Source organism: Rana temporaria, chromosome 3, assembly GCF_905171775.1.
Source record: "Rana temporaria chromosome 3, aRanTem1.1, whole genome shotgun sequence".
NCBI classification, from domain to species: domain Eukaryota; kingdom Metazoa; phylum Chordata; class Amphibia; order Anura; family Ranidae; genus Rana; species Rana temporaria.
This window is the reverse complement of record NC_053491.1, coordinates 226,971,218-226,993,373: the sequence shown is the minus strand read 5'-3', so window position 1 is coordinate 226,993,373 and position 22,156 is coordinate 226,971,218. Positions and strand designations below refer to the sequence as shown.

The window sequence follows — 22,156 nt, the reverse complement described above, 5'->3', positions numbered from 1 at the left end:
TTCCAAATGATTCACATAATGCTATATTGTGAATACACAATTGAAAACGCAATGAGAATGTGTTCCTCTGTGAATATAATGGCTGGCTTGGCCATGGGTTCATGATAGTGGGCTGACGTTTTTCTGACCTCACCATATCTCATGGGATGAAGAAGGTCACAGAGCATCCTTGCATGAAGGAGAGTAGAGGGAGGTCCCTTTATTTTACACATACAGCGTAATGGGTGTGTTAGGGGGCTGGTAAGCAAAGCCTAGAATCTCCTATTTTTTTTATCAGCAGAAATGAAGGGGGGGGGGGGGGGGAGTGTGAAGCTGTGGGCTTCCAGTCTGCAATTTCTATTCTTGGTTGTTCATAGGATCTCCTGCCACAAGGGGGTAGACAGCACTCACACAAGCATTAAGCACTCTCATTTCAGAGAGGAGAGAAGGCAGTACAGTTGATACAGAACATCCCATGGATCTGTAGCACTGACACTGCCTGCTGAGGGACCCCCGACACAACCACATCTGAGCCCTCCTCTACTTATTGCAACAGAGAGAAAGCACCAAGAGTAATTCACCTCTGAACCCAAGGTAAGGGAGGGTAAGGGGTTGGCACAGCTTATATGGAGCTTCATCCCAGCTGCTTCATTTGTCTGACATTTTCCTCTACCTTTTTTTTTTGTCATCACATACCAAACAGGCAGCCAATTTCAGAAAGGAGACACCTGGAATAGGATTGTCACCGAGAAGGTATGTGTTGTCATCTCCTTTATTCCCCATCTTTTGATTCAGCTGAATGATATATAAAATCAAACCTGTTTGCAGTGCCCCCAGGACATTAGCAGCAGTGGGGGTAGCTGCATCTGTCACGGGAGCCAGAGCATTGGCTGTTCTCATCTGCACCAAGGCTGTGGAGACAATTCCATGTCTGTCTTCTAATTCCTCTCCTTTCATGCTTGATGATATGTGGCTCTACACACTATAATTACTTGCGGCGTGTGTATTTCACCAATAGATGAATTATGGGGATGTGTAACTAGGGTGTAGCTAAGGGTATTCTGAGTCTTCTATCGCCCTGATAACTCGGTAATAATGACAAGATGGCCAAGCTGTAGATTCATCTTTTTTTTTTTTTTACCCTGCTGCTTTTTACTTTGTCAGGGGGTCTTTTTTTTTTTTCTCATATCACATCTCCATCTTGTGCCTATAGAAACTGCAATGCAAAGGGTGATGCTGGGATTGTTGCACCTCCCCCTCTTGCCTTCCTCCTTTATTTTGCAGAGGAAAAAAAGTCCAGGTTTCAAGGACATGGGGCCAAGCTCACCAGTTAATGTTCCTTGAATCATTACTCACATAAAGCCGATGCACATCAAACAAGAACGGTGAAATAAAAGAAATGTAACGGTTCTGACGTTTTAAAAAATAATTGAATGCCTAACATTGCTTTGTATAGGTGTTACACAGAGAACTGTCCATGCAGGTGTGTATTTTTCATGTATTTAACATATGCATATACACAAGTATGCAATAAACCGCATATATGTATGCGTGTATATGTGTGTGTTTGTATATATATATATATATATATATATACAATCTATAGATATATATCTATAGATATAGATATATCTCCATATAGAGAGAGAGAGAGAGAGAGAGAGAGAGAGAGAGAGAGAGAGAGAGAGAGCTCTATATATCTATATTTATCTCTCTCTCTCTCTCTATAGAGAGAGAGAGAGAGGAGATATATATCTATAGATTGTGTGTATATATATATATATTTATATATATATATATATATCTTCTCTCTCTCTCTCTCTATAGAGAGAGAGAGATAAATATAGATATATAGAGCTCTCTCTCTCTCTCTCTCTCTCTCTCTCTCTCTCTCTCTCTCTATGGAGATATATCTATATCTATAGATATATATCTATAGATTGTGTGTATATATATATATATATATATATATATATATATATATATATATATATAGATATATCTCCATAGAGAGAGAGAGAGAGCTCTATATATCTATAGAGTGAGAGAGGATATATATATATATATATATATATATAGAGAGAGAGAGAGAGAGAGAGAGAGAGAGAGAGAGAGAGAGAGAGAGAGAGAGAGAGATCTCTATCTATCTATATAGATATCTATATATGTATATAAATAGATAGATATATAGATAGATAGATAGATCCATATCTATATATAGATAGATCCATATCTATATATAGATAGATCCATATCTATATATAGATCTATCGAGAGAGAGAGAGATAAAATCATTTATCCGTAAATATATACAGTATCTATATTATACATAGAATCCATGTGTATAGATGGTGTATAGAGGGTCTTGGAACATGCCTGCTGATCACAAGGCTAAAAAATATTAATTGGAGAGGCATATAGATCTTAGCAAAGAAGAACTCACACTTGAAATATATTGACATCAACCTTTAGGTGGGTTGCAGCCAACCTCAATGTACTGTAGGTGGATTTTGACCAACTTCAACACTGGTAGCCATCAACTTTCTTCATTTATCACCTGTGACACGCCCTATCCCTGTCATACTTTTCCAATAAGATAGATGGATAGATAGATAGATAGATAGATAGATAGATAGATAGATAGATAGATAGATAGATCAGGGGTGGACTGACAACTCATGGGGCCCCTGGGCGATAGAAGATTATGGGGCCCCCGGGCTTACAGATGGCCATCACGCCAGGAGGCATTGCATAGGCAGGGCAGCTAAAATCTCAGCATTTTCACATGAAAAGCATGTCGGTTTTGTACATATCAGGGACAGATGTAAAAAAAACACAGATTTTTACATACTGTCCCTGGTTTTATTGAGCCTGGCAACCCTGATGGGGCCCCCTAGTGGCATGGGGCCCTCGGGCAGTGCCCGAGAGTCCCAATGGTCAGTGCGCCCCTGAGATAGATAGATAGATAGATAGATAGATAGATAGATAGATAGATAGATAGATAGATAGATTTGGTTATATATGTGTTTGTGTGTATTTGCCTTCACTGTAGGTATTCTGAGTACTACTATGGCATTTACTACATCATACACATTTCAATACTATAATTGTAGGTATATGTAATTGAATTGTAGTAGGACTCACATTACAGCGTGTATAGGTTAGGTTTAAAAAAAAAAAAAAAAGATTCCAGATTGATACAGTCAGGATATAATCTAATATGTCTTCCACAAAAAGAGAAATGATCTGTGCATAATAACTAAACGTGTGTATGTTCATGTCTGGAAAAGGCATGTAATGTGATTTTTCATTTGCTCAGTGCTCTTTCCTATTCTGTCAGAGGAAGGAATGTACTAATATGATGTGAGCAGGGGTAGCTTTGTAACTGAAAAGCAGGTCAGCGTGAGCTGCAGGGGCTTGTGATATCACTGTGCTTCCCATACTAAGCTGCTGCCTCCTCTTCCCCCCTCTCTGCAGACTGCAACAGATCAGAATGGATGTGTTTATGAAAGGCTTGTCCAAAGCAAAGGAAGGAGTGGTGGCTGCTGCTGAGAAGACCAAACAAGGGGTAGCCGAGGCTGCAGAGAAGACCAAGGAAGGTGTTCTGTATATGGGTAAGTATCTATAAGTGTGCATAGCTCTGTGTATGTTTCACCTCTCTCGACCCTTCCTAATGAGGGTAAATGATTGGCCTCCATGTTTTAAATATTTTCTTAATATTTATTTACAAATGTTTACTACATGTCTGGTTAATTAAATTAGGCCTTAGCTTGTTAAGCATCAGAAATAATATTTTGAAGCGTTCAATTATTTGTGTGATTATATCATAATAATAGTAGGCCTCAACTCAATTCTGGAGATTTTTGTAGCTCTAATGCCGCGTACACACGATCATTTTTCAGCATGAAAAAAAAATATGTTTTTCAGCATGTAGAAAAAACTGACGGTTTTCCAACTTCATCATTAAAACGAAGTTGCCCACACACCATCGTAAGCGGTGACGTACAACGCGTATGACGGCACTATAAAGGGGAAGTTCCATGCGGATGACGCCACCCTTGAGGCTGCTTTAGCTGATTCCTTGTTAGTAAAAGACGATTCGCGCTTTTCTGTCTGTTACAGCGTGATGAATGTGCTTACTCCATTATGAATGGTAGATTTACCAGAACGAGCGCTCCTGTCTCATAACTTGCTTCTGAGCATGCGCGAGTTTTTAACGTCGTTTTAGCCCACACACGATCATTTTTTACAACGCGAAAATTGACATTGTTTAAAACGTCGTTAAAAAATGCAGCATGTTCAAAAAAAAAAATTGGCGTTTTTCAGAACCCGAAAAATTACACACGATCATTTTAAATTACATTTTTTTAAAACTACGTTTTTTTCATGCCGAAAAATGATCGTGTGGACGCGGCATAAGACTCCCTTGAATATGACTAGAAGGCCTTTTTCTAATGACAAAAAGCTTGGTGAAAAGTACAGAAATATATAACTATCAACCATATCCATAAACTGAAATATGACTACTATGGGTTATTGCATGCACATTATCGAGTCATTATTGTGTTTTGCTTTGTTCATTAAACAAGTCTAGCTGTGCAATGAGAGCTAATTCTTCAAGGAGCTGTCCAGTGCTGAAACCTACCATACTTATAGTGGCGATATTTTCTTACATGAATAAACATGATGCTGTTAATTTGAATTATAATGTGATATGAATACATTTTAATTTACAAATGTGAATTAATGATTGATTCCTTGTCGCTGTTTTGTATTTGCATTGCAAATTTCTTGATATACTGCTGGTCTGTACAAGCTTGACCATTTTGGAGATGATAATTCAAAATGTTGCCCTAGTAGCAGCCAATAAGACTTGGGGTGGGAAAATCAATAATCATTAATATGACCTAATTAGTAGCTGAAGACAGCACTTCTTCTTTGTGTTTTGGTTTACTTGCACCAAAAAGTAGTTTTGTCATCTCTATAACATCTTTGTGTAAATATGTTTAATTTAGTTTGCTTATTTAATGATCATATACTGAATATACAAAGGAAAACGTTTGGGACTTTAAATGAGGCATATGACAGACCATTGGAATAAATGTAAAAATGTATTTATTGTCAATAGTAAACCTGACACACAATGGTATGCATGCAGAAATTCATATATATATATATATATATATATATATATATATATATTACATAAATCCATTTTATATATATATATATATATATATATATATATATATATATACACACACGCACACGTAGATGGTGAAACCGCATATATGCCAGTTGCCGATATAGAGAGCTCCATGTGATAAATTAATAGATTGTAACAAGTCAAGCTGTAAAAATGTAAAAGTCATAATGTATGGGGGGTCCTGACTGCATCCTATGTATTCCCGATGCGTTTCATGGGGTACTCTTTAGGGGCAAAATGCGTCAAAATGTCTGAAAAAGACATAGATGTCATAAAATGTGATAATGTAACTCAGAGGTAATATATATATATATATATATATATATATATATATATATATATATATATATATATATATATAATCTCATAGAAGGAAAAGGAGTATTCAATCCTAAAAAACTTACATGGAGCTAAAAAAGCAAAACATGCAGTGTAGTTGAACCAGGGGCCCGTGGGATATACTGAATATGGGGCAGATCCACATACATCCGCTGCGCCCGGCGCAGATGTAAGATACGCTACGCCGCTTTAACTTACTTGGCTTTGGTTTGAATCCTCAACGAATTTGCGCCGTAAGTTACGGCGGCGTAGTGTATCTCTCGCGACAGAATTCAAATTGGGCGGGTAGGGGGCGTGTTTCATTTAAATGAAGCGCGTCCCCGGGCCGAACGAACTGCGAATGCGCCGTCCGTAAAAACTCCCAGGGTGCATTGCTCCAAATGACGTCACAAGGACGTCATTGTTTTCAACGTGAACGTAAATGGCGTCCAGCCCCATTCACGGACGACTTACGCAAACGATTTAAAATTTTCAAAATTAGATGCGGGAACGATGGCCATACTTAACATTGAGTACGCCACCATATAGCAGCTTTAACTATACGCCGGAAAAAGCCGAACGGAAACGACATAAAAAAATGCGACGGCCGGTCATACGTTCGTGGATCGTCTGAAATAGCTAATTTGCATACTCAACGCGGATTACGTCGGGAACGTCACCTAGCGGACACCGAAAAATTGCATCTAAGATCTGACGGCGTACGAAGACGTACGCCTGTCGGATCTAACACAGATGCCGTTGTATCTTGTTTTGTGGATACCAAAACAAAGATACGACGCGCAAAATTCGAAATTACGCGGCATATCAAGAGATACGCCGCGTAATTTCTTTGAGGATCTGCCCCTATATGTATAATATATATATATATATATATATATATATATATATATATATATATATATATATATTATCTATATGAGATAGGTAGATATACTGTGGGGTTTATGGCAAATTGTGTATTACCATACACACATGATAGGAGCTATTTGGAATATGCTATAGACTAGAGCAGGGGTGTCCAACCTGCAACCCAATAGGCTGCATGCGGCCCAAGACAACTATAAATGTGGCCAAATACAAAATCATAAATCTATATAAAAATTTTGATATTTGTAGTTTTTTTTTTTTGTAAAAATGCATTTACACTGTGGCCAAAGCAAAATTTCACTGTGTCTCTTTACTGGTCTTTTATAAATTTTATCTTCCCAAAGAAAAAAATTGCAATCTTCACAATCCCACCTTATCCATGTCATGAGTTTTCAGCAGCACCTATATTTGTGAGCAACTAGTTTCAAGGATGAAGCACACAAAGGGCAAAATTAGAACCAAAATTTCTGATGAGCACCTTGAGAATTTATTGAGAATTTCTACTACATCAATTGAAGCAGATATTAATGTGTTAGTTTATCAACAACAAAGTCAAATATCACACTAGTTTTATGTTGCCCTCTTTTACTTTTATAATAAAAAAAAAAATTACAAAAAAAAACAAATTCCTCTTCTTCCAATGTGGCCCAGGAAGGTAAAAAGGTTGGACACCCCTGGACTAGAGAATTGTTCTAAAGCCAACATGACTTCCTAATCACATTTATTTAGTGATTTGTCTTGCATTCATCATAAGTTTTCATCACTTTGTATGGTAGGTCATTTAGCTGTAAAAGGAACTAGTCATTTAACTGAAGCTCTTCACTGTTTAAGTAGAATTGTCCTTTGAGTGACTTCTTCTCAGTATATCATGGCTAAATATGTCTAAATCCTGATATAAAGTCCTGTGCTTACAATGTAGCGATTGCTTTTCCTTCTCTGATCCTGATAGAATTACAATCTTACTCTGATTATGTACAATTTTCATCAGTGCACATGGAATGTGAAAGGAGCGGTCACATACTCAAAGAGAATGTAATTGCTTGGGGTGGGGCAAAGAGAAATATAGTAGAGTGTCATTTGAGTGACAGCAGAGTCTACTGGGGCTGCTTAGATCACATCCAAGATGGCAGTAGACAGCAGCAGTTTGGGGACTTTTAGATGTCTACATATGGTGGGCTTTTACTAGTAAATAAAATGCATAAAATATGTTAAATGCACATATCATCTCATTGAAGATCTTTAATGACATAAATGGTAAGGCAAGTTGGGTATGAAATTATTTAGCTTTTCTCTATTTCAGGATAAAATTTTATTGGGAAATAATCATTGGCCTTATCAGTTTCTTATTTGAAAGCATTATCCTACTTTTAAACATATAACCTTTAAAAAAAACACATTAAGCCCTGTAAAGCGGTGCTTTTATGTAATAGTAGGTAACTGCCGGCAGCTCCCCAGAAGCCTTAAATTCCAGGATGAACTGGTATGCTAAGGTTGATCAGCTCCTATTACCAAGATTTATATGGAGACCTCTCGGTAAAAAAGAGAAACATAACATAAAAGTACCATCATCCTAACATAATTTGAATAGAGATAAGGTTCGTTTGGGACCCCAGAGACCCAAAGAAACCAGGGGAGGCGGGTAAGGGCTAGTGGACTATGTCGGTACTAGGTAAGTCAGTTATCAAGAGAGTATAGTAAAAGGTAAAAAAGTTCAATTTATTAAAACATAAACATAACATAAGAGACTTGAGGAATACACAGTATTTTAAAATTACAGCAATAATAGTGTAAAACAATTGGATTATACGACCAGCCAACACATCATAGAGATGGTAAATAAGCTCTAGTTTGCGGGCAGCGATGAGGCGGAGGGGGTCTTATAGATCAGGATCTCTACTAGTTTCGCTACTCGTGGTAGCTTCGTCAGGAGATATAGGTCTGTAAACACAGATTCACTCCTTTGGGAGAGTCTAAGCCCAACGTGGAGACAAAAATCTCACACAAGGTGTAAGTTGGTGATGGGAACGCCCCCAGCAAGGTGAGGATCTGTATTGACTGTGTATAGTATTCAAAAAACTTAAGGGCCCTAGGACCTGATTGGTAGTAGGCAAGAACCAACAAGGGAGCCACCAAAAACAAGGCTGGGAAAACCCAATTGAAGGGTGCCAGCAATGAGGGTAAAGGATTTGAAACCACTTGAATGGGTAGATCAAGCAGCGTGTCCCAGGGCCGGGTGTGTCCACTAGCCCTTACCCACCTCCCCTGGTTTCTTTGTGTCTCGGGGGTCCCAAACAAACCTTATCTCTATTCCTATTACCAAGAGTTTGGTCCTGCTTACTTTCAGATATTTGTATTGAGCACCAATCACAATGATGGGCCAAAAGTGAGCAATAGGAAGCATCATACCCTTACATTTTGAAAAGTTCTCCAAGTGCGCTCAGTAGAATATCTAAGCTAAAGGTCAGTGATATGGAGGTGCCACTGTTATATGCCAGTGGCCTATTTGTGAGGTTTAATGTGACTTAAGGTAAAGTTTAATATTCTCCCACACGTATGCGAATGATAGGTGCAATGTGCATCTGATAGAGATAAAAAAGTATAAAAAAGTTATTATACAGTATAACCCTCAAGAAGCCCCCAAAAGCAAATCAAGCTCTTAATGAGTCAAGGTATTTTAATCAAGATGGGGTTTATGACTTTAGTAAGTTGAAGCTATATTAAATCCCTAAATAACAGTGTATATGTAATGATTTTGTGGAATCTTTTAGATTCTTTGCTGGAAGAAGATGGGTTAATTAAAGTAGCTCTTGGCATTTATTTTGTGTAGCTGTCTTTACATCCCTAAGGGCCTTTTTCAATGAAATGCTGAGCCGAATTAAATGGACACTATCAGTGGATATTACATGAGCCATTCATTATGCAGCTAGACAGTGTTCTCTCTCTTAGAGGAGTGGTGCTTAAGAGAAGCTTGCTTCACATCTCAGCAAGATATATTGATATCAAAAATCCAATATATGTATAGAATGCATGGTTAAATATTGAGGGAATGAAAATGCACTTTGTAGCTTTGAGGAGAAGTGAAAAAGGTATATGACTATCAGATATTTTGAATTACTGGGTCATTCTAGAAATACATAAAAGCAGCAAGAACTATACCCTGCAACTGTTTTTTTTTTTTCTGTCTTATTTATCTCTTGTGCTTGTTGGTAATTGATTGGAATTATATTTTCTTGATATTGATTTTAATTTTGCCGACCATGAAACTCTAAATATACTTAATTTTCTTAGCAATTTATAGTATACATAATTCCTTTTAACATTTTATTATGTCATCTTTAATTGTTATAGGTATTATGATTGTACTTGGCATTCAACGTTTTTCAAATGACCTGGTGTTTAACCTTGTGTAATAATATACACACAAAGGGCCAGATTCACATACCTTTGCGGCGGCGTAACGTATCCCGTTTACGTTACTCCGCCACAAGTTTTCAGCGTAAGTGCTTGATTCACAAAGCACTTGCGTGTAAACTTGCGGCGGCGTAGCGTAAAGCCGTCCGGCGCAAGCCCGCCTAATTCAAATGGGGCGTGTACCATTTAAATTAGGCGCGTTCCCGCACCAAACGTACTGCGCATGCTCCGTTTTGAAATTTCCCACCGTGCTTTGCGCGAAATGAGGTCGCCCCGACGTAATATTTTGAACGGCGACGTGCGTTACGTCCTTTCGTATTCCCGGACGACTTACGCAAAAAAAATAAAAAATTTGAAATTCGACGTGGGAACGGCGGCCATACTTTAACATGGGCTGTCTAATATTACACCACCTAAATAGCAATCGCAACTTTACAACGGTAAAAACCGACTAGCGACGACGTAAGAGAATGCGACGAACGCGCGTACCTTCGTGGATCGCCGTAAACAGCTAATTTGCATACCCGACACGGAAAACGACGCAAACTCCACCCAGCGGTCGCCGAAGTATTGCATCCTAAGATCCGAAGGCGTACGAAGCCGTACGCCTGTCGGATCTTAGCCAAATGCCGTTGTATCTTTGTTTGTGAATTACAAATAAAGATACGACGCTGCAAATTTGAAAGTACGCCGGAGTATCAGCAGATACTCCGGCGTACTTTTTCTGTGAATCTGGCCCATAACTCCTGGGCAGAGATGCAGATTTCTCACGAGAACAAAAGACAGTGAGGTATCTGCATATCCTCAGTGACTCTTGGGCATTGGTAAGAACGCTCAGGTTCACCACTATCAAGAGTTTGCAGTCCCAGTGAAATAATGTAGAAATTCGTTAGGCTGTATTCTTTCTAGCAATAATGCACTCATGACATTTAACTGTAGTATGTAGGCCAATAATAAGGGCTTTGTTATGGCGTTGCTAGGTCTACAAAAGATCTGGGGCTAGAGCCCATATATACAGTATATATTTAGGGATCGACTGATTATCGGGAAGGCCGATTATCGCCGATATCAACATTTTCTGAAAAATCTACATTGGTCTGAAACTATACCGATATTGCGTCAAGGGGTTTTACTGTGGTGATGCACGCAGCTGCATGGATCACCCCGGTACCGTTCTTTAGAGCGGACGGTCGGCTTTATTGTAACAACAACCGATGCGGCTCAGCAGCCACTCGACTGTTATTACAAGCAATGGGAGGAGCATGTCAATTCAGGCCACTTGATAAAAAGCAGGTATTGCATCCAAATCTAAAAATGCCTTTTTTAAATTTGAAATTATTTGATTAAAGGGGTTGTAAAGGTTTGTTTTTTATTTTCTAAACAGGTTACTTTAAGCTCGTGCATTGTTGGTTCACTTACCTTTTCCTTCGATTTGCCTTCTAAATGTTTTTTTTTTCTTTGTTTTCTTTGTCTGAATTTCTCACTTCCTGTTCCTCCTCAGTAAGCTGTTCAGTAAGCTGTTCTGAATGACTTTCCACCGCTCAGATGATGGTGGAAAGCTTACTGAGGAGAAACAGGAAGTGAGAAATTCAAACAAATAAAACATTTTTTTAGAAGGGAAATCGAAGGAAAAGGTAAGTGAACCAACAATGCACTAGCTTAAAGGAACCTATTTAGAAAATAAAAGACAAACCTTTACAACCCCTTTAAGGTGCTGCTGTATTTAAGCCAAGCTAAGTGTATATTAAAAATTCAGTCGCACATCTAAAATATGTGATACCTAAATACACTGTTGCTGAAGCTGCCCATGAACATTATACTGTTCCATTACACCATATACAGCTTAAACGCATCTCCCAAGCATCCACTTTAACCACTCAGAAGGTTTCACCCCCTTAATGACCAGGCCATTTTTTGCTATACGTAAATTACGCAGGGCTATCTGAATCTAGCCCTTTATATTGAATAACTTATTCACTTATTAGAACAAGCAAGGTAAATTCCATTAACACTCTGGACAAATTGTGCCCAGCATCCTGCTCTGTGCCCCAAAGTCCTGATGTCTGTCCATACCCTGCTCTGTGCCCCATACCCTGATATCTGCCCTGATATCTGCCCCATGCCCTGATGTCTGCCCCCATGCCTTGCTCTTTGCCCCATGCTCTGTGTGCCCCCATGCCATGATGTCTACCCCATGCCCTGCTCTGTGCCCCCTTGCCCTGCTCTGTGCCCCATGCCCTGCTCTGTGCCCCCTTGCCCTGCTCTGTGCCCCCATGCCCTGCTGACTGCCCTGATGTCTACCTCATGCCCTGCTCTGTGCCCCCATGCCTTGATATCTGCCCCATGCCCCCATGCCTTGCTTTGTGCCCCATGCCCTGTGCTGTGCCCTGCTGTCTGCCCCATGTGCTGCTTCGTGCCCCCATGCCCTGTGGTCTACCTCATGCCCTGCTCTGTGCCCCATGCCCTGCTGTCTGCCCTATGCCCTGCTCCGTGCCCCCATGCTCTGCTGTCTGCCCCATGCCCTGCTCTGTGCCCCCATGCCCCGATTTCAGCCCCATGCCCTGCCCTGATGTCTGCCCCATGCCCTGATGTCTGCCCCCATGCCCTTCTGTGTGTCCCCATGCCCTAATATCTGCCCCACACCATTTTCTGTGCCCCATGGCCTGCTGTCTGCCCCATACCCAGCTGTCTGCCCCATGCTCTGATGTGTGCTTACATGCCTTGCTGCCTGTCCCCATGCCCTGCTGTATGCCCCGTGATATGCCCTACTGTGTGCCCTTGTGGTGTGCCCCATGGTGTGTCCTACTGTGTGCCTCACTGTGTGCCCAATTCCCTCATGTGGGCCTTGTGATCTGTCCTGAGCCCTACTGTATGCCCCATGATGTGCCCTGTACCCTGCTGTGTGCCATATGATGTGCACTGCTGTGTGCCCTGTGATGCATCATTCAGTGCCCCATAATGTGCTCTGCTGTGTGTGCCGTACTGTGCCCTATATGTGCCCTCTTGCTCCATGTAATATCCCCTGCTGTGCCCCATAATGTATTCTCTTGCCCCCCATGTAATATGCCCTGCTATGCCTCAAAATGTGCTCTGCTGTGCCCCATAATATGAGATTTTATCCCTCCTAATGTGCTCTGCTGTGCCCCTTAATGTGTCCTCATGCCCCCCCATGTAATATGCCCTGCTGTGTCCCATTATGTGCTCTCTGTGCCCCATAATGTGCCCTCATGCCCCTATGGTAATGGTAGCGCTACCCCCTCAGGAGCCGCTGGTTGTTGTTGGGATCGGCATATTAAGTTACCTCTTACCGTTGTCTAGGGGTGAAGTTGATGAGTAGATTAAGTGAGCGAATGTCCAGACAATAAATAAAGGTTTTCTGAATGCTTTATTCTCGGCCCAACATGACCAACACCAACATGAGGTAGAGAGGAAAGGTTGATGAAGCAATAGAGAACTTTGCAGTATCAGGCCTGGATATGAAGCGAGCATTCCTGCTCTCAGTAGTAGTAGATACAGTTCGTCGCCACTCTAGCCAGAGTGGGTGAAGTGCCCCCGGACAAACTCCTGCCACGAGTTTGGCAGCCGAAGCGCTACTTTAAGGTCGCTGGGAGGAACAGGTCTCTGCCACAGACCTGGCTCTAGGGACCTCTGCCACAGGCCTAGTACTTGGATGAGCTGAATGGATTGAGCGAATCCTCCCAGTAAATTAAGTCAGGGTCACCGGGTGACAGTTGAAGTATACCTGTCAATGTCCAGATTTAGCAAATTATGAATGGGAGCAAAATAACTCTCCCATTCCCCACTAACTTTTGCGTATTGCCCATACTGAAGGTAAGGGGGCGCTACATACTCCCCCTACTTGAATTGACACTGTCCCCAGTGTCCTAAGGCATTCAAGCTTGAATGCCAGCCTGATACCTGCTAAACATTATAGAAAAGTAGGAAAAGCATAATTTAAGACATTAAATTACAATGTCAGCAATTTAAATGACATATGACAATACACACATACACAACCCTATCTATCTATGCTGCCCATTCTCCGCAGTGTTGATAGTAGGTGGGTCCAAAACAACCTGCATAGGAAATACAAAAGAGAACAGACACGCAATATACATCCTAACATATTATAAAATTTCTAGTTATATACAAATCTCCAAGGTCAGAATTGAAACTGCACGCTCCCGGCAGAGCGCGAAATCTCCCTTCCTCCCAAGGAGTCCTAAATGTAAGTGCTGAGCAAAGATTTTACCGTTTGCAAGAAATGTAAAACTCTGAACCAATGTACATTTTTTTTCTGCAATAGAATGTTGCAGAACACTGCCCCTAGCGGTCAGTGCGCTGGTAATGCGGCAGTACAGTTCAAGTGCAAAGAAATAGCAGCAAAAGGGAAGTTAAAAGATAAAACAGTTCTTTTCTTGCTGAATCTTCCTGTACTGCTGTGGAGAAGTTGGCAAGATCCCACTCTAACTGACTGAACCCAACCACTTCCAAAGTTCTTCACAATAGTTCTGATGTGGATCCGGAGAGGCCAGGGGGAAAGGGGAAAACTGGGAGAAAACTCAAACTCAAATAGGGCAACCCTTGTCCAAAACTTCTTTAAAGTGTTCATGCCAAACAATGCAGACATACAGCTCATTTATAAAAGCGTGGGTCTCTCAGAACAATGGTGGTGCCATCGGCAGTGGTCGTGGCGGTTGAGAACACCTGATCTTCTCTCCCAGGCGACTTCAGCACGACCCGATCACTGTAAATATGACGGCCCCAACTCCAATCGCGGTGGCAGCATTCAAATTTAGCCTTTAAAGAGAGGAGCCTTGGGTCAGCGCCCACCAGAATGCAGGGTATTTTTAGGTGCGACCATATGGCCTCCTGACACCAAGCTTCCCGTTCCCGATCAATTTGTAGCAAAAGGAAAGGTGGCAAATACGGGTATTCGTATCCGTGTTGGGCCGCAACTCTTTGGATCACCAGGCGCTGCAACCTGGCCAAACTCGGCAAAGTACATAGGTCCCCACGTCCCGGCAGCACTAATGCATCTGGTACCCTTTTTAACACTGGAGCAGCTAGGGACACAGGGGTGGTGAGTGTAGTAGGGAGAACAGGAATGGACTCACCGACTCCCTAAGTTAGACATGGAAAGTCCGTGGACGGCTGCTGGGACCCACGCGATGCTGCACTCCGGCCGGAGCGCTTCTCCCTCCTTCGAGCTCTGTGGAAGACACGGGATCCTCCGGAGCCCTGCGACTCAGGGAACCGAGGCTCGAAAAGGTAATCAGGAAGGTCGCGTCATCAGTCAAAGAATCATCCGATAAAAGGTCAAAGTCCGATAAATGCAACTACTGCGCTGGCGGGTAACCACAGGGTTTGGCTGCAGTAGGGTCTCTCGGCCAGTCCGGCGAAGAGCGTTGAATAGGTAGGCCTCGAACGCGGCTGCGGGAGGCTGGAGCAGGTCCTGCCCTAGAGAGGCACACCACATGGAGACAGCTGTGAAAGTGGTTGTCTCCGACGTGTTTTCGGCCTGGGTACAAGTCACTTCAGTTGAGCTGGTCACGCTGGATGGGTCACCTTCTTGGTCCGGGCCGTCCACAGGGCTTACCTCCAATGAGCGAGGTGGCGAGGCAGCCGAAGGGAGAGTCAAGGTGGATGACACTGAGATTATCTCAGGATCTCGGACTTCTGGTTCCACGATAGCTACCGACGGGGATGGCTCCGGCCTTACGGTCTCCTCCTCCGCGGTAATGGTGGCGGTGATAAAGTTCACCCGATACTCCTTTGGAGTTTGCGTGGGTGATGTGGCCACAAATAAATTAGCCCGGCATCGGGCAAAAGGCTGAATCTTCACCGATAACTCCCCGCAACGGGGACAGGACAGGCCCAGCATCTCCATTCCTCCACTGGATAAGAGTAAGAACTGTCCTTGGGCGGACAAGCGGACACCTGTATCAGTCACGGGCACCCCAGGTAGTGAAAACATGCTGAAGACCCCCGGTGAGGTAGTTGGGGACCTCAACTGTGGAACGGCAACACCCGGTTGCAGAAAGGCAGACATCACCATGCGGTTCTCCTTCTTCTTGCAGATGAGCGGTGCTTTGCTGGCTTGGCGCAAAACTCTATTATACGTCTCACGCAGGGGAGGGTGGCTCCTCCCACTTGAAGAACTTGTCCAGACACGTTGTAGGCACGTGCTGTGCTGCACGTACGCCCAAGCTTAGCTGTGTGAGGTTAACTCCCTCGTAGCCGGACAGTTCTAAATACACGACACTCTTCGCTCTTTAATAAATCGCTACTCACGATTTCCGTTGCCAGAGGTAACAGCCGATAATCCCGGACAAGCCCCCACATGTAGCGCTACCCCCTCAGGAGCCGCTGGTTGTTGTTGGGATCGGCATATTAAGTTACCTCTTACCGTTGTCTAGGGGTGAAGTTGATAAGTAGATTAAGTGAGCGAATGTCCAGACAATAAATAAAGGTTTTCTGAATGCTTTATTCTCTGCCCAACATGACCAACACCAACATGAGGTAGAGAGGAAAGGTTGATGAAGCAATAGAGAACTTTGCAGTATCAGGCCTGGATATGAAGCGAGCAATCCTGCTCTCAGTAGTAGTAGATACAGTTCGTCGCCACTCTAGCCAGAGTGGGTGAAGTGCCCCCGGACAAACTCCTGCCATGAGTTTGGCAGCCGAAGCGCTACTTTAAGGTTGCTGGGAGGAACAGGTCTCTGCCACAGACCTGGCTCTAGGGACCTCTGCCACAGGCTTAGTACTTGAATGAGCTGAATGGATTGAGCGAATCCTCCCAGTAAATTAAGTCAGGGTCACCGGGTGACAGTTGAAGTATACCTGTCAATGTCCCGGTCACCAGATCCCCGATGATTCGTTCAAGCCCCTCAGATAACCTGCCTCTGGGTTCTCCTTGAGCCAATCCCCCGCCGTTCAGCACATAGCTTGGGATCTCTTCAATAGAGCCAGGGACCCAGCGAGTCACTTGGGCCCCTTTCAGCAGCATGGAACTCCGCGTAGCATGCGACCCAGGCCTGGTAGGCCATATCGCCGGGGTCTGTTGGATGCGCACACCCTAAAGGTGGGTGCCGCACCTGGAACCTGGAACCCGCGAAGAACAAACTAAAATGGTGTCTGCCACAGATATACTCTCCCCCAGCATGCCCCACAAGGGAAAAACCCCTCTAATTGGCTGCTGGGGAAAAGCGGCTCTGCCAGAACCCCTCTAGCGCCAACTGTCGCCCAGGGGTGAGATCGGCACCCCCGGAGCGCAGACTGACCTACAGGACTGTTCAGGAATGACAGCAGCCCAAATTTAGCAAATTATGAATGGGAGCAAAATAACTTTCCCATTCCCCACTAACTTTAGCGTAGTGCCCATACTGAAAGTAAGGGGGCGCTACATAATATACTCTGCTGTACCCCATAATGTGCCCTCCTGCCCCATGTAATGTTCCATGCTGTGCCCCATAATGTGCCCCTATGCCTCCCCCCATCTAATGTGCCCTATAATGTTCCCTGCTGCCCCCCCATGTAATGTGTCCTACTGTGCCCTCCCAACCTGTAATGTGCCCTTGTGTGCCCCTTAATGCGTCCTCTGCTCCCCATGTATTGTGCCCTCCTGCCCTCCACACATACATATTGTGCCCTCCTGACCCCCTGTGCTATGACTGCTGACCCCCTGTTGACTTCTATGCTTTGCCCTGGTGCCCCCTGTGTACTGTGCTTGCTTGACATCCCATGCTCTTCCCTGCTGCCCCCTGTGCACTGTTTATCTCAGGTTTGACCCAGAATTGAGGCGTCCACGCAGTGCAAGCTGCGGGTGGGACTTTGTGTGGGTGTGGCTTGATCTCCTGTTGCCCAGGGCCCCATAAGTTGTCAGTCCGCCCCTGATCCTCGCACTGAGCTCTCAGTTTCTCACTAGAATCTTTAGATCCCATCCATCACTGGATCACTTGAGCTCCTTCACAACTATCCCGCTGTGGCTTCCAAGTGTCACCCACACTGTTCCACTGGTTCTCTGACTTGACTCTTCAGCTAACCTGCTAAATCCTCTGCAAGCATCACCCACACTGTTCTGCTGGGTCCCTAGCTTGACTCTGCTGAAGCTTTCCTAACTACTTAACCGTTCCTGGCTAGTAAAAAAAGGCTGCTCTGGCACTTCTTCAGTCTCCACAGAACCTGGTCGCTGATAACAGGAGAGATTGTCCCTTGCTGGTGACTGTTACTATTACTATTGCGACAACACATCATCAGTAGGCTAAAATTAACCTGTCTCACGACGGTCTAAACCCAGCTCACGTTCCCTATTCCCTATTACTCTGGTTCTTGCTTGCCTCTGGCGACGAGAGTGGTCCCCTCTGACAGCAACTCCTTTCCTTCAACTGTGGCAACTACTTGGTTCTCCAAGCCTGAAGCCCCATCCCCACGCTGCTTGTTTTCAACCTGGATAGACCTCAGACCGCCTAGCAGCCAGGTACTCCTGGATAGGCCACAGGCTTCTGGCCTAGCAGACAGGAGCATTTTAACACACGCCCACCCAGACAGCTGTCCAGGTGGCACCGAACCCCGATCACCTGACCCCTCCCGAAAAAATAGGCTTTCCCAGCAGGCCAAGAGCAAAGAAACCCCTGCCTATTGGCTGAGACAACCCATCCACTCCTAGTCTGGATTTACTAAGCCCTGTCAATCTAATGCCACAGGTAACAATGCCATATTGTGACAGAAGAGAGAGGTGCATCAAACTCAGATTTAGGAAGAGGTCATTGGATCTCCCTAACAATCAGCCAAGCTGGTAACCGCCGAGTAAACACTTTGTTAGTAACCATGCCTAACACTGCTACACTTAGGACAGTATGTGCCCAGGCACCAATACTTGGAAAGCAGACTGCTTGCGTATCAAGGGTCCCTGGGTGCATACTGCCCTAAACATAAATATCCTAGGTCAGTGATGGCGAACCTTGGCACCCCAGATGTTTTGTAACTACATTTCCCATGATGCTCAGTTACTCTGAAGAGTGCATGAGCATCATGGGAAATGTAGTTCCAAAACATCTGGGGTGCCAAGGTTGGCCATCACTGTCCTAGGTGCACCATCCAGCCGATCTAGCTGCAGCAGCTGTTGGCCTTCCCTAGAGTTTGACAGGCAGTGGTGTTGGACAGTGCATTTGTGCCCTCCAGCCACAGCTAAACACTGGAGCTAAACATCCAGTGTGCACAAGGCCTTAACTGGGCATGTACTGGACTTTACCTGGTATAATAAATTGTACTATAACAGCTGGTTCTTTGGAGGACCTCTTCATGCCAATCACTACCTAACACCACACATGCAGTAAAGTTTGAAAATGTCAAGTAGGATCACAGTGAAATGTTTTAATGTCTATGGGCCAGATTCTGGTAGATCGCCGCATCTTTGTGGCGGCGTAACGTATCTCATTTACGTTACGCCGCCGCAAGTTTTACGGGCAGGTGCTTGATTCACAAAGCACTTGCCTGTAAAGTTGCGGCGGCGTAACGTAAATCCTCCGGCGCAAGCCCGCCTAATTCAAATGATCCAGGTAGGGGGCGTGGATCATTTAAATCAGGCGCGTTCCCGCGCCGAAACGTACTGTGCATGCGCCGTCCCTAAAATTTCCCGACAAGCATTGCGCTAAATGACGTCGCAAGGACGTCATTGGTTTCGACGTTAACGTAAATGGCGTCCAGCGCCATTCACGGACGACTTAAGCAAACAACGTAAATTTTCAAATTTCGACGCGGGAACGACGGCCATACTTAACATTAACTTTACGCGTCGCAAATCTTACGTAAACGTCGTAACTTCACTGCGTCGGTCGGGCGTACGTTCGGGAATTCGCGTATTTTGCTAATTTGCATACTCGATCGGGAAAACGACGTCGGCAACACCTAGCGGCGAAAAAATAAATGCATTTAAGATCTGACAGCGTAAGAGCCCTACGCCTGTCGGATCTAATGGTTATCTATGCATGACTGATTCTATGAATCAGGCGCATAGATACGACGGGCGGACTCAGAGATACGATGGCGTATCAGGCGATACGCCGGCGTATCTCTTTTGAGAATCTGGCACTTTATGCATAAAATCATGCATACCAGCATATGTCCGGCATAGCAAGCACCAGTATGGTGGGATTGGTAGCACTTCAACAGCCAAAAACCAAATATGCTTGCTAATGTTGAGCCATACTTTTCCTGTAAGTCACAGTTCTGCGTTTCTGTAACCCAGATTCAACTGACAGTGAATAAAAGCCTGCTGTCAGCTGATATCACAGAGCCAGTCCAGGCTTTGCAGGGATCCCGACAATAATGTCTGGATCCTCCCAGATGCCTCACCGGCAGCTGGCTCAGCCTCTCAGTACACCGCTGAGAGCATGAGTTTCACAGCCCAGTGCTCCATTGAGCACTGGAGGGGCAGAGCACAGAGAGGTGACTGACAGTCACCACTCTCTGTTCAGTAAGGACTGAGAACAGAGCAATCTGCAGCTTTCAATTGCATAGTTCTCGGTCTAGAGGCAGTGGGGAACAGATGCAGCATCAGATCAAGCAAGTATGAATGTTTATTTTTGAGAATCCCACACTTCTTAATATATACTGTAGCCAAGTAAGGCAAATAGTACAAAAAAATATCAAATGATGCCATATTTCTTTTAGAATTGACATCTTTTGCAGTCTGCAGTTCTGCAAGATCTGCAAGACAGCAGATCTACAGAGTATTAGGAGCTAGAGATGGATTGAATACAAAAAAATATATATTTTCTACTCAGTGCTGCCAGTGAGTTTATTTAGTGACACAGAGGGACTGTAACTCGGTAAGGAGATATTAGTTGTTTGTAGTTTTGGCTGCCTTAGCCCGGTATCTAACTAAAACAAGGTTACCCTTGGGTTTGTAATATCATTTGTCCTATAAACACACACGTTCATGCCTTTGAGCCTGGTATGTGTATTTCTTTTTTCTACATGTATTTATGTAGCACCAACAATTTATGCAGCACCTTACATGCATATTGTACATTCATATCAGTCCCTGCCCTCAATGAGCTTACAATCTAGGTACAGCATACTAGGGCCAATTTAACCACTTAATCCCCGGACCATATTGCTGGTCAAAGACCAGAGCACTTTTTGCGATTCGGCAACTGCGTCGCTTTAACTGACAATTGCGCGGTCGTGCGACGTGGCTCCCAAACAAAATTGGCGTCCTTTTTTCCTCACAAATAGAGCTTTCTTTTGGTGGTATCGAATCACCTCTGCGGTTTTTAGTTTTTGCGCTATAAACAAATATAGAGGGACAATTTTGAAAAAAAATGAATATTTTTTACTTTTTGCTATAATAAATATCCCCCAAAAATATATAAAAAAATAATGTTTCCTCAGTTTAGGCCGATACGTATTCTTCTACATATTTTTCGTAAAAAAAATCGCAATAAGCGTTTATTGATTGGTTTGCGCAAGAGTTATAGCGTTTACAAAATAGGGGGTATTTTTATGGCATTTTTATTAATATTTTTTTTTTACTAGTAATGGTGGCGATCAGCGATTTTTTTTCGGTACTGCGACATTATGGCGGACACTTCGGACACTTTTGACACGTTTGGGACTATTGGCATTTTTATAGCGATCAATGCTATAAAAATGCATTGATTACTATAAAAATGTCACTGGCAGGGAAGGGGTTAACACTAGGGGGCGGGGAAGGGGTTAAGTATGTCCCCTGGGTGTGTTCTAACTGTAGGGGGGGTGGACTAGGGGAAATTACTGATCGCTGTTCATACATTGTATGAACAGACGGTCAGGCATTTCTCCCCTGACAGGACCGGGAGCTGTGTGTTTACACACACAGCTCCCGGTTCTCGCTCTGTAACGAGCGATCGCGGGTGCCCGGCGGTGATCGTGATCGCCAGGCACGCGCGCGGGAGTCAGGAGCGCGCCCCTATTGGCTGCTGGGAGAGATGGCGTAGATCTACGTGCTCTCGCCCAGCAGAGCCGACCTGCCGCCGTAAAACTGGTCGGCAAGCAGTTAATCTAGTGCATTGTTGGTTCACCTACCTTTTCCTTCGATTTCCCTTCTAAAAGTTTTTTTTCTTTGTTTTCTTTGTCTGAATTTCTCACTTCCGGTCCCTCCTCGGTAAGCTGTTCAGTAAGCTGTTCTGACTGACTAACCACCGCTTGGATTATGGTGGAAAGTTTACTGAGGAGAAACAGGAAGTTAGAAATTCAGACAAAGAAAAAAAACATTTAGAAGGGAAATCGAAAGAAAGGGTAAGTGAACCAACAATGCACTAGCATAAAGATACCAATTTAGAAAATAAAAAACTAACCTTTACAACCCCT

At 43.7% G+C, this 22,156-nt stretch overlaps 1 protein-coding gene across 2 annotated transcripts in view; it reads left to right on the top strand.

Moving 5' to 3' along the window:
* The first annotated feature begins 338 nt into the window (after positions 1 to 338).
* The window catches only part of SNCB (synuclein beta), a 115,643-nt gene continuing 93,825 nt past the window's right edge, over positions 339 to 22,156 (top strand). The window contains exons 1-3 of one of the 2 annotated variants that reach the window (XM_040344395.1): positions 342 to 573; positions 683 to 732; positions 3,457 to 3,593. In XM_040344395.1, coding sequence (XP_040200329.1) covers positions 3,473 to 3,593 — 121 coding nt within the window. In that variant the 5' untranslated portion in view covers positions 342 to 573; positions 683 to 732; positions 3,457 to 3,472. Of the gene's footprint in view, positions 574 to 682; positions 733 to 3,456; positions 3,594 to 22,156 lie in introns of both variants that reach the window. The other variant, XM_040344396.1, reaches the window with a different exon arrangement.